The sequence below is a fragment of the Notothenia coriiceps genome, unplaced genomic scaffold (assembly GCF_000735185.1).
Source record: "Notothenia coriiceps isolate Sejong01 unplaced genomic scaffold, NC01 NC01_scaffold00033168, whole genome shotgun sequence".
Lineage (NCBI taxonomy): Eukaryota > Metazoa > Chordata > Actinopteri > Perciformes > Nototheniidae > Notothenia > Notothenia coriiceps.
Window position 1 is genome coordinate 5,280 of NW_011365869.1, and position 14,207 is coordinate 19,486.

Sequence of the window (14,207 nt, forward strand, 5' to 3'; positions counted from 1 at the left end):
AACACTTTATGCTGCAAGTTGAAAACATATATTTTCTGTGGAGCAGTTCTTGAGTACCAACATTATATTCATAACATATTAAACTTGTTCTAAAAAGGGGAAATTATAGTACAACAACATTCTAAATAGGTTTCACTGTTTGGCAGGATAACCAAGATGTTCTCTCTCTGTCCTAACCTTATTTGAGCGGTGTGAAAAGATTTTGAAACTAAAAACAGCATTTTCAGTTTTCCCCCTCTTTCTTTTCTTTCTGTGACTTTGCATCGTTCTTACCTACAAAACGTCGCTTTATAAATCTAGATATTTACTTCACATTCTAATGTTTTCTGTTTTTTATCCTTCCGTAGCGACGCAGAGGCAGCGGGGTCTTCTGTGCAAACTGTCTAACTACCAAGACGTCATTGTGGAGGAAGAACTCCAATGGAGGCTACGTCTGCAACGCATGTGGTTTATACCAAAAACTTCATTCGGTACGTGATACACAGTCATGACCATGCAAACACATGGCTAAATGGATTATACTAAACACACGTTAGACCTTTGAGATTGATTACAACATTTCCCAAATACATGAAGTTTCTGAATATTTGGAATTTTATTCAAATGTTCTTTCAAAGCAATTGTGAGAGGGAAAGCACTTACACCTAAGAACACTTCAAATATAGAGAGTCAGCAAGTAAGCTAAATATCAGGTGTATTATCATACAGAAATTAATTTGCGGTAATGAACTCCTAACCCTGTCAAAGGAACCTTCATATACTCATAGAAGTTGTACTAGATCAAAAAACAAGTACTTTTGACTATTTTATAGACTCTATGATATGTTTTAATACATCCACAGGGTAGGTTTCGACCCCTAATTATCACTCCTCCTGTCTGGCCCATTAGCACATTGTTCAAATTAAACTGTGCATACTGCAGTTATATTCCTGCATACATTCTGTGAGTCCCGCTGTGAAATGTAATATTGTGGGAAAAGTATTTGATTTGGTCTGAGCTGGGAGTTACACACCATTTCAGCAGGCACTGTGAGCCAGCTCCATGGAGTGAGAAATATGATGGAATATATCAACTTTACCATCGAAGCCCGAGGAAAGTCAATAGAAATTCTACATTTAATTAGACTGCATGAATTACAGATGAGATAAAAACCTAGTCTGGAATTTTGTTGACTTAAGAATATTGAGCTTCTCACCTCTTATGTCTTCAAAGACTTAAAGGTAATTTCCCACTTAAATAAACCAACTTACTCTCAAAAACATTCATTTTGAAACAAGCCTTCAGAGCTTCAACATATATATATGCCAGATTCATGCTCACATATTGGCCTTTTAGGCTCAGCTTGTAACATTTCAAAGTGAACCAAAAGGTTTCAGTGTAATAAATCAGTGTTAGTGAACGCATCAGTGGGTTGACCGTGTTACAACCCCAAGCACTATACTGAAATTATTGAATTGAGCTTTAAAGACCCTTCAGAGAATGACAAGCTATCGCAGTTTACTCCTTCCTGCCCCTGCCGATGTCCCCTGGTCAACCTGTTCATCTCATATGCTGCTCCAATCACGTCCCGGCTCTCTCTACTCTTGACAATCTTCACGACAGCCGTATTTTATACCCTATAATAAAAGTTTTATATGCTCTACACACATTATGAGAGAGGATAGCAGCTAGTAAAACACTTCAGAGTGAGAGAGGGGAAACAAGAGTTATGCATAAGAAGGGAGAACAAGGTAGACATTTAGGGAGAGAGAAGAGAGGAAAGAAGGAAGACAAACAAGGGGTAGGAAAAAGGAAGAAGACAAAGAGAGAGGAGAAGATGAAGGTAAAGTGTGAGGACAGGGATAATGAAAGAGGACGGGATGTGTAAAGAGTGAGAGATGGAGAGGGATTAGGAGAAAACGCAGAAGAGCTTTTTAAGGAGAGACTGAACTATGTACATACTCATTGATTAGGCTGCTCTATATGCAAAATATACTGAAGACATTTAATGAATACACTTAATTGGTTGGATCCAAGAAATCAATGATCCATTTCAATTTTACATATATAGTGTAAATAGATCCTGATTAGGTTCAGTATGTAGTATGGGATAAAGACACATCGTTTCCATCATAAGGGGTGCTATATTTTGTTTTTCACGATAGCCATCCTCCTTCTGTGTTTACTCCCTCCCTCCTTCCTTTCCTCTTTCCTTCATGTCCCCTGCCTCTACCTCATCCTTCCTGTAAACCATATATCAGTTTTTCCCCCTTCTCATTAATCTCACCCCTTTCATTCCTCTCTCCCCTTCCACTCCTGTCTTTTCTCTATAGCTAGAAACAAACAACTTTTATTTTGTTTTGTTACTTCCCATTGTAAAGCGTCCTTGGGTTTCGTGAAAGGCGCTATCGAAATTGAAATTATTATTATTATTATTATTATTATTAACTTTAGGACCATAAAGGAAAATGACAATTATTTGACCGACATAATTGTGTCAGTTTTTGAGAGAAACAAATTGTTTTTCAGATATTTAAAAGCTGTCCAAAATTATGAATAGGACAGCTCTTTGAAAAACAACAGACGATTGCAAGCATGGCTTCTGAGAGGAGGCCCCTATATAAAGTGTATACATTGAAACAGTGTTGTAAGTAAGGACTGTTTGGAGCATGAGTTAACTCTGTTGGTGAATGTGTTGACATCATTTGTTACAAGTGCAGCAGGACATCTCTGGATTAAGCTTTAAGTGACTCATGTCTCCTTAAATAGTTCCAGTAGCAGCTCTACAAAGACTAATGATGACATCACACTCACTGACACACACTTTCATACACATACCTTGAGAAACACACATTCTTAGTCTTAGGTACATATTAAAGTCCTAACCCACGTACTTGCTTTTCCTTCACGCTGGGATAAATCATACCTATTGCAGACATAGCAAGGTGTTCATGCTTTTTTCTTTAAATAGAAGCGGCAACCCACGTTCTTGCTTTTCTTCCACTGAATGACGAACACCGTCATTCATCTATGTTCCTTCTTGCTTGATGCTTCTATATGCACCTGGTTTTTATTTCCCACAATGTAATGTACTAAGTCTTACATCAGTTAGACACACATTCTAGAGTTAAATATAGGCACATATAATAACAAGGCTCTTTGCTATTCCTAAAATGTTAAGTGGGAAGTGGAATAAATTCAACCTGCATTTCAGTCAACATTTCAATAAACTCAACTTAAAGGTTTATTTATGCTTAAAAAAACCTCCTCTCTTTGTGCCAGTTGAATTTGACTTTGTTTTGCATTAATACTATGATAAGTTTACTATGTGTTATGTGTTTAAGAGAGAAGGCATCAGTGCAGTCAGTTCTCCAATAGTGAATTGATAGCAAGTCATTACTTTTGAGTTGAAGTGTAGACACTTTAAAGACACTTTAAACTGGCCCATTTATTTTACTCCAATGAAAGAAAATCTTTCGCTAATTTGTCTGGAATTTTTTTTATTTGTTTTGGCATGTGTAAGGAATGAAACATCAAATACGTTTCATGGCCTCTCATTTATCTTTAGAAGTACTACATTTATCTTTAGAAGTAACACATGATTCAGATATTGTGTTGTAGAAGCACCACACCAGATTTCCTTCTTTGGAATTCAGACCTCTGTCAAGAGTAAGTTAGGGATCTGACTGGAAAAGTTGAGTTTTAAGGGCAAACAATTTACATCAGATGTAAGTGCTCCCCCTTGTGGTAAGGGCAAAACGTGCAGTCCTCAGGCTTGATGCACATGTCTTTTCTTTAGCATGTCACAGTTAATTATACATAGGACAAGTTTAAAGGAATTAAGAGTTTTCAAATGTTGATATACTATTGCTAAATTGGAGATTTGTGTTTGGTTGGCCTACTTTGCATTGATTATTACAAACAGTAACTGCAGTTGTGCATCTTCAATCAGCCATAATGCAACTTTCTTAGCATTGCTGTCTTTGTGTATTTCACCAAATTACTTTTTTTTTAATAAGTGGTTTACCAGTCATAAGCTCTATTGTTACAGCTATTCCTTTTTTTTGGTAATAAACACAATGTAATATAATCAAAGTCAAATGATGCTAGGCTTTATATGTTTGATGTTTAATAGTCATGCCAGATAAGTAGCCGTAGATAATTTGTTATAAAACATTCAAACAAGAATATAAATTGTCAATAGCTAATAGTTTTTTAATACTTGTCCTTTTTTCATGTTTTTCCTTTTTGTTTCCTTTATCTCCTAGACACCAAGACCTCTGAACATCATAAAGCAGAACAACGGTGAACAAATAATCCGCCGCCGTACAAGGAAACGCATCAACCCTGATTCCTTGTCATCTGAGACCCCCGCCCCGAAACAACAGCGCATCACCAGCGAAGAGAGAGTCAATGGGGAGGAGTCAGACAAATGTTTTGCTTCAATCAAAAACCAGCAGCCTTCCCCTCGCTCACGCTCCCCCCGATCCACTCAAGCCTTCCTAGCCAATCAAACATTGGAGATCCACCGACGCATGCCTCCTCTTCTCCTTCCGTCACACACCCCCTCCTCGTTGGTAGCTGAGGGTAATGGAGGCCTCACAGAGGGCGGGATAATATCCAAAGTAGAGGGAGGTAAAGGAGGAGGTGGATCAGAAAGAGGGAGTCCAATTGAAAAGTACATGCGTCCATCCAAACCGTCTAGTTATTCGCCCCCTGGTTCACCCATTGAAAAGTACCAGTACCCTCTTTTCTCCTTACCCCTACCATTAACCCTCTCCCCTGATCTGACGCCTGAATCGGATTGGCTCAGGTTCTGGACCAAGTACAAGATGGCCGCCGCCTCTGGGGTCCCCGGTACCTTCAGTAATCTGAGCAGTCCTGGTAGCGTTGGGAACAACTCTCTTTACCTTGGTGCCATGGTGGCTCCAGTACAGCATCATCAGCAAAGCTACACGGTGCCTTACTGTGCCTCCCCCTACTCTCCTCTTCCCCCTCCTCCAGCTCCTCCTCACTATCCTCCTCCTCCTCTTCATTCCCAAACCTCCTCGCCATTGTTAGAAAATGACGCCCCCTTGGATCTTGCAATAAGACAAAGAGATACCAGTGCGGCGAATTCACACGTGTCAACAAACGGTGCGGAGAGGAGAAGGCAAGAGTCGCCGCTGGCTGAGAGGTCTAGAGAGAACTGGAAAGCAGAGAAAGAGGAGGAGGAGAGGATGGATGAAGGAGAGAGCCAGAGGGAGGAGATAGAAAAGGATCATTTGACGAAAAGTCAGTCAAGTGCCCCATCGAATCGCGTAATGGTGGAAGCTTCCACGCAGGACGACCTGACCAATCGCTGCATCCACTGTGGGATCTACTTCCTCGACGAGGTCATGTATGCACTGCACATGAGTTGCCACGGCGACCAGGGACCATACCAATGCAGCTTTTGCCTTCACGTGTGTGTTGATCGCTATGATTTCACCACACACATACAGCGGGGCCTACACAGGTACACAGACAAAAAGAAGGGTCCCACGCAAGAGGACCACAATCAGAACGTCACGGTGACCCCGGAGCACGGGTGTCAAAATGTGACACCCGAGGAAAAAGATGAAACTGCTCACAGTGAGATCACAGACGAAAGCAATGATGTCATAGGAGATGGTCACGACAACCAAGCAAAAGAAAAGACAGGCGCTGATGCCACTGACAATGAAACGGAAGCTGAAATGGAAGTGAGAGAAGAAGGTCATGACGTAACAAACCAGGAGTTGGGAGATGAAACGGTGTCGGATAGTAATGATGACACCACAAAACCCACAGAGGTCACGACTGTTGCAGAATCTAAAAACTTAGACGAGAACACAGAGAGTAATTAATCTGATGCCTTTGACTCAAACAAACCTTTAAAGAACGCTTTTTATTGAATGAATAAGCTGTCGGCCTCCATGTTCCTGGAGGCTCGCTCATGTCAAAATGAGCCTATCCTGGGCACTAAATGGAACACATCCTTATGCTGGAAGCACTCGGCTGTCAAATGGTCAAAAATCATCGTAGGATCCCGCTGAACTGCTGCATGGACAGTTTGGAGAAAAAGCCTGAATCCTGTGTTGAGTGACGGCCACTTGACAGCTCTGTGGCAAGTATTCAATGACAGAGTCCGGGCATGCAGCTGAAATCACCTTTTAATAAACAGCCACTTCATGTGCTTTCCAAATAAGAGGATTGGAAGCTGGACACAAAGTTAGACTGCTCTCATTTAGGATGAGTTTGAGGAGCTCAGCACTTGCACAGCCACCATACAGCAGAGCAAAAAAAAATGCTAGAAGCAAAACACTTTAACTTGGCTGATCTGTTATGCACCGGGTGGAACTGAACCAAACTGGTCCTAACTGGTTTGATGCATCATTCAGATCATTTATCTCGGTACAACCAGATGTTATCTGGTCAGAAGAACTTTGGTCTGGTCCAAAGCATGTTTTTGACTGTCACACCGCTGTGCTAATGGATCCAAACCAAAACTTACTTTGACTCTTTGAAACTGGTGGAGTTAACCCAGCTTTTCTAGCTCCTATCCTTTTTGTTTCTGAAACTGGCAAAAAGAAAAAAACAACTGGGAAAATCGCCAGCGCTGCAAAGTGGCCCTAAATGGGAGACTTGTTGAAAATACTTTTTGAACTGCTTAAAACCAGTTTGAACTGGTAAGACCGGAGTAATTCCGGACCGAAGTGTTCTCTTGATCCATTTTGATCAAACCAAGTGACTTTATTTTCTACCTTCCTCCGTGCCATGATACTAGCTACGTGCCTGGCTGCCTGCCTAATAGAACAACCATCTATTAACCTGCTTAACATTTATATTAATAATGGTAATAATAATAATAATGATGATGTTATAGTACAAAACATGCAATTTGCTACACTTTCCTATATAAAATGTTATTTTGTAAAGGCAAATAATGCTTTTTTGCAGGAAATGGTACTATAAGAATTAGTGTATTTGAGTCTTTTTTTCTTTTTGAGTTATTTGTTGTGTATCTTCTTGGGGAGACTTGTTACGTGGATAAAAGCCGTCTAACAGAAATGGTACAGCAAGAGAGGGGGTTGTGTGTATGTGTGCATTTGTGTAATTGTGTGTAAGGATCAAAGGATGCTTCCGTCCCCAAATGATGATGTAAACATAATGAAGGCTTGCGCTCGGTATTTCAGTCCTCAGGGGTCACACGTGTTGCACACCAACCCACCTGTCTCGTAGCATTTGACACATCATTTTTAAAAGGTCTAATGGTTTTGGCATGTTACATTACGTTGTCTTATATGTATTCTTATCATGTTCTTTGTGCGTTAATAGGTCAAAATAGTCTTACTATGTAACTGTTTTTCTGTTTGTCTATCATATGTTGTTAGGTATGGTTTTATAGAGAGACCTTAGGAGCTTAGGGAGATCAACCCTAAATGTTATCATAAGGATTAATTATATGGGTTAACTGTATAAACTTTAGCTCTGTATTGAGTTTACAGAGCGTATTGCCTACAGTGTTTTATTCAGCCTATCTCGTATTTCTGAGAGTATGGTAGGTTACCTCTATGTAGCATGTTAGCGTCTTATAAAATCTGCAAAATACATTGCCTTTTCTATGGATGGGAACTGTTTCACCTTATACCTAAATGATACTGAAAGAAATCGCCATGTTGCTTCAAACTCCAGCTTACTCCAACAACTGTCCTGCCTTTCATTACCTACATTTTGGTTCTAAATCAGTCTTATAAGTTTAAGGAAAGACCCGTCTAAAACCAAATGTTCATCATTAATTTAATACATTGAAAATATTGACTAGCAGGTCATTCATTAAGATTCTATTTTTCAGAAGGGAGAAACTCGGTGGCCATCTTTTTTGATAAGAACAGAATCACTTCCCCCTGCCTTGCTGCCTTAGTTGCTAGAATAAAAAACAAAAAAAATCACCAAGGGACTCCTTTGAAGGAAGTAATAAAAGCCTAAAGACAATAAAGACAGGAGAGAATAAATAATGAGAATAAGATATTTTTCTATGCTTGTCCAAAAGACATGGATACAAAGATATTCTGACTAGTGCCTGGTAACTTGTACAGTTTTTCTAATAAACCTCTGTCTGTTTCGAAAAGTAAGTCATGTTAGGCAGGAGTTGGGCAAACATACTTCGATATTTATTTCCCGTGCACCAAGTTAAAAGTCATCCATTATAATGCTTGTGTCTGATTGATGTTCCCTCTTTGCCTTTTCAGCCATTGAGAACTACCCACATGTGCTTTAACAGAATGAAATTGGTTGCTATGCTAACTCTTTATCACTAATTAACCCTCTTTGCATGCATTTACATGACTTTGTAGAAAGATAAAGACATTTGCCTTGGTAACATTTTTACAGAGATGCAATGACACGAAGATGTTCTGTGTTTGTTTGGAGTTGGAAGCCAAATTGTGTAATATCACAATGCCCATATCATGGTTAAGAAAAAACGCATTATGAGGTGTTGTTATTCTAAAGAGGAGATCATTATTTAGATTTCTTACATTTTAAGACACCAATGCCTTCAGAAAACCTGGCAAACAAGCAGGACTGACAGTAAAACAAAAATAAAAATACTTTTTCTGCTGCAAAGAAATCAGTGTAACTATTAAAGATGCTACACATCCTGGTGTAGGGATTTTCCTCAGAAGAGTTTGCACACCTTCCCCATGAATGGCTCCACTTTCTACATCACGCTGATGGAAAGGAAAGCATAATATATTGTGGGTTTTTTAAGCTTTGAGCATCTCTTCAGGACATGCTAGCATCAAGAAAACTGTTTACATTTGCAAATGTAGCAAAAAAAAGCAATCAAGCAGTGTTTTTTTTTTTTTTTAAAGAATCAGAACAAAAGGAAGGATTGACAGATGCTAAGATGGATACATGGGTGCCTTTGAAGTATATATGGATCACATGACGCTTAGTGGTTGATAAATAGGTTAATGTATGCATTCATCCTCTCATCTGTTTTCTATTGATCTCCATCATCTGCATCCTTCTCATCTGTTGTTTTACCTCTTCATCTCTGTCTTTCTTCTTATCCCTCCACTCTCCTGCATTACTTCTTTTATTAAGTGCTTATACACTTGTTCTCAATTGGTAGAAAGGTCAAGGGAGGCACAATAGAAGTTAAATTAATGTTACGCCGTGTTGTGCCCAAAGAGCTGATATTAGCTCTGTTACCCCAAAACTGACAAGGTGTCTGCTCGTGTTGTTAAGGTTTGATTTCCCTACTACTTGAATGGTCCTTAAAGAAATTGTCACCAGCCGTAAATCATCAGATTCTTGCTAGAAGAACATTTTGGATTCTCTCGGATTTAGTTTCACATTTGATAAAAGTAAATTGACACACATTTTCATCTATGAAATTACTGAAACTCCTTTGGTTCTGATTTTCATGGGATTTCTAGGGAACAGATGTAATAAAAGCAATTGGATGAACTCATTTTTCGTGTTTTAACACAGCAGTTTTCTAAGTAGGCTGGAGACAAATGAATGCCAAAATATTTCAATAGTTTATGAACTTTTGGAAAAAAAAATATTTCCCTGAACTGAGTGAGTTGGAAGTAAAAAGAAAGTAGCCTAGATAATAAACAATTCTTGCACAATTTCCATATTGTATGTGCTCTGCGAAACTGTTTCCTATCCAAATATATGTTTTTATGTATTTGCCAGATTAACACGAATGTCTCTCATGAGTCATGTAAGGATACTGTATATCTAAAACTTAAATAGATATTAATAGGAATCGTGGGAGAGCATTTCAGTTGTCATTTATGGTTTAAAATAGGCGAGACAATTGAAATGAATTGGACCTTCAGGTCACACATGGCATGTTTTAATTAAAAAATGAGTGTCTGTTTTAGGTTTGATGGCATTTTACATCAGCGTTTACATTGTTAAAAACAAGTCATTTTTGTCTTTGTCAGAATGTGTTATAGGAATTATGCTGTTGCTTGCACTCCATTTATTATGTTCTTATTGCCAAGGAAGGGATAACACACACATACACACACACACACACACACACACACACACACACACACACACACACCAGCACTGGTACGAATTAAGTGTACATTATTAACCATGGGAGACAAGGGAGCTAAAGGCCAGTTTGTGATTGGTCAGACACACACACGCATGGACATACACACATCAACTATGTGCATTTAACCAATATATTTTAGTAGAATTGTGTCTATTCAGTTGAATTGCTTTCATAGAATTTTTTTTTATTTTTAGGTTATTTACTTTCTCATGTTGTATTTTTTTCTGCTACCTTTCTGTACGTTACTGTTTGTAGGTTTCATTTCATGCAAAAAGTATATTTCAACATATTTTGACAGCCAAGAAAAAGTTTGTTACACAGCTAAACTTGAAGAATAATGTTGATGATGACGATGATAATAATTAATAAAAGTAATAACAAACAAACTGAAAATGCAGAGTTGGTCTTTCATTCGTGTGTTATTTTCTGTGAAAAAGGGACAAGAAGAACGGCCATTTTCTATAAATCCTTAGCCAGTATGAATCTCTTTGTGTAATCAAAGATGGGGTCCTAACCTGAGGCTTACTGTAGTGACTATGTGCTGAACAGATATGCATTTTCTTCACACATAAATCTATCATGACAAGTCAGATGAATTTGTTTTCAGAAAATATATGCAATAGAACATGTGAACATACCTCCTGCTGTGTTCTCTGAATGAAGCCAGGAGCTCCTCTGCCATCGTGTTCTATTCTCATCTGTTCTCCACCGCCGCCTGCTTCTCTTTTCCACTAGTGTGCTGATTGTCCGCATATAAGTATCAGAGGATGTTTTTGTCACTTAAATTATTTAACATGTTCTCTAACATATTGTTACTGCAACACATACACTGTTTATTTGTCTTCTGTCTGTACAACACTGGTCCAGAGTAAGACATCTATTTTTCTGAGATTTATTAAAACACAATATAGTAAGACATAAGAAGTGACAGCATGTAGTAAAGGGCCAAGGTTCAGATACAGAAGGGCGCCCCCAGAGTACGAAAATTTGAACTTAATTATTGCATAATCCAATCCAACTTTATTTATATAGCACATTTAAAAACAGCAGAGTTGACCAAAGTGCCACTTTGGTCAACTCTGCTGTTTTTAAATGTGCTATATAAATAAAGTTGGATTGGATTATGCAATAATTAAGTTCAAATTTTCGTACTCTGGGGGCGCCNAGAAACTCCGTTCAAACATCAATACGTTCAGCTCGGTCAGGAATCGATGGCTATTACTTTTCTCATTCATAACTTTCATAATTCCAGAGATACATCCCATAATACATCACATTTTTAACATTGAAGTCAATGGAGAAAATCTTCAGACTTCAACAAATCTTCATGCAATTCAACTGCTAACTGTTCATTCATACTTTCACTTAGACACCTCATTCCAACTTTAAAATGTTACACATCTTTCTGACATTATTCGTGTAAAACAACTTTTAAATCTGATTCTTACTTTTAGAGATATTAAACATTGTTCAGACCTTGTTTTAGAGGTTTTCTTCACATTTTAACATTAACTAGAGTGTGTGATGTCACAGCTAGAGTGGAGGACAGCTTGAAATTCCCATTCATATTTTTTTTTTAAACTGCCATAATTCCCAAACCCTACATTCTTGAGACATAATTTATCATGACAAACGTAGGAAAACATCTCGTAGCTTGAAAAATGACAAATAATTAAGCAAAAAATAATTAAACAAAATGTTTTTTGAGGGCATGAAGTGACAAAAACGTTCAACATACCTCCATTAAACCCCATTGTAATTTCAGGCAGATATTTCCTCACGGTAGCAGCCGCACACCTTTAGTTAAACTGCCAAAAAGGCCACATTATTAACCCGAAACTACACAAAACTTACNTTGATGTTTGAACGGAGTTTCTGCGATGTTCAATGCCGGAGGAGAAGAGGGCCAAAATACCGGCGGAATAATAAACTTTTAGTCCGTAGAATAACAGTTAGTTGGAATGCTGTTAACAGCATTCCCACTAAAATATAGAAATGGGAGAGCATTAACTTCTGAGGCAAATACAAATTATAGATGACACACGAATAAGCATCTTTATACGGAGTAAAGTCGTTTTAAAGTTAGCAGATTACCCTTAAACTCATAAGGCTTAGCCTGGTTTCACCCGAATGAGGAAAATCTGATGGACTGTTTAATTTAGTTCTTAGTAGTTTGTTGCCAAAATCTTGTTTACAAAAAAATAAGAAACATTAAACTAACTCTCTTTAAAGTGCACCAGCGTATCATCAGTTTATTTCACAGTGACTGACTTATTGGGTGATTTAATTTTCCATTCGTCCTCATCAGACTTCTTACTGCACTGACAGAAAAGAATGATGATACTAATATTATGTATATGTCTTAACTCAGCTTTAGGCTACTGAGATTTCACATTAACAACCACTAATAGTGCAAGGACTTTTTATACTGTATATATATATATTCAAGTGTGGAAATACCAAGGTCCTCTAGGACACTAAATCTCTTATTGATAACTAACGATTCATGCACATTAATATATTCCTCCTGAGGCAACATTACTTGAAAAAGCTTACAGAGGTGATGGTGCTTATAAATAAGGCTGTGAGGGGTCAGCTGGCTCCAGGCCATCAGAAGCTTGTGTAAAATCCTCCTTGAGTTTTCAGAATCTTGGTTTAAATGGAGTTTAAGTCATATTTCCAAAACAGCTAACATCTTGACTCTCATGTTGGAAACTATTACCCTTATCCGGCCAAATGCCCACACCCTTTAAGTGTAGCACGATATTTAATAGACTCAATAGCAGCTTTGGACAAGGGAAGACCTGCAAATAATGGACATTTTTGAGCCAAAAGATGCATTCAAGAGCAGCCCATAGGTGTTAGAAATGTCTTCCCTTCATTGACTCCCTCAGTCACCTAAAAAAGCACAACACAGAAAAAGGTTTTAAACATATTGCTAGTGGCTTCTTTAGAAGAACCCACTTACATCTCTAGTGTTTCCTGTTAGAGCACTGTTGCCCTGACATTTGCTTTTCTAGTATTGCCTGCAATGTAATCCCTGCCATCCAGGAGTTCAGGCTTATTCATGTGTTCCACTAATTGCATACAGTTAACAATACTTCCATTACAAAGGAGCTATCAGCTTCAGGCAATATATAGGATTATAGTGTTTACATGGGTCAAAGTACAACTATCCAGCAACATTAATTCATTTAATTACTATACTGCCCATCACGCCACTGCAGTGCACTCTAGTGATTTCCTTAAATACAACATATAGGTTAAAGTATACTAACCTTTGTCCGTTTGATAAAGCTGAAGAGGTTTCACTTCCTTATTAACGGAATTGCGGGGGAACATGTTTTATTTTTGTATCTGCTTTCTCTGACGTTGACCTTACCCCTGTAATTAAATCAATAATCAGTGTGTTCACTATAGTATAATAATTAAAATACATATTGTGAGTATGCAACTGCTTTAAGTAGTGTCATTGAAGGAGGATGATAATAAATAAGAAAAATAAATAGCAAAGTATATCCAAAGAGTGTAGACAAAGACAGACAGAAGAGGAGAATGAGGTGATGGGGGCTCCCACCTCTCCTCTCCTCTCCACCCTCCACTTCATCCATCCATTATTCAGAATACCTCCAGGTCAAACTCTCAGCTGCTTCTAGACATCTCCCCCTTCTCCTCCATACTGTGTCTCTAAATCCTCTTTCCATCTCTCTGTCACCCTTTCATATTCCCCAGCAATGACCTGAGGGATGAGAGACCTTGCTGTGAAATGTCAAATTTGTATTTATGTATTTCTTTTTTTAGGATTTAATTATAGGCATATGCATATACATTTCTGAAGGGCAGAAGTATCTTGCAGTAAATAAAAGTTTTTTGTCACTGTTCCGCTGTCTTTACTCTACTTATTTTCTTCTTTATGTTTACATGCAGGACTGATAGCAACAGTTTATATTTGAGGCTAAGCACAGAAAGAAATAGCGAGGTATATACAAATTAAAAGTGTCAGCTTTTATTCATAAGCAGCCATTTTGCATTTAAATTCCTAATAAAGTATTGAGACAGTATCAACCTTTGTATATGTGTGTGTGTGACATTAGTACCACACACCTCCTTAGAATAGCCTCCATTAGCTTTTCTAATTTG

General features: G+C 38.1%; 1 protein-coding gene across 1 annotated transcript; it reads left to right on the forward strand.

The window, feature by feature from the left end:
* Positions 1–343: 343 nt before the first annotated feature.
* On the forward strand, positions 344–8,261 carry LOC104961324 (zinc finger transcription factor Trps1-like). Its single transcript, XM_010789594.1, has 2 exons — positions 344–470; positions 4,249–8,261. Exon 2 carries the CDS (start codon positions 4,516–4,518, stop codon positions 5,845–5,847), a length of 1,332 nt encoding a protein of 443 aa, XP_010787896.1. The 5' UTR covers positions 344–470; positions 4,249–4,515; the 3' UTR covers positions 5,848–8,261.
* Positions 8,262–14,207: the final 5,946 nt, after the last annotated feature.

Coding starts and splice junctions, on each gene's coding strand:
- LOC104961324 (XM_010789594.1), top strand. CDS start 4,516: ATGCCTCCTCTTCTCCTTCCGTCACACACCCCCTCCTCGTTGGTAGCT.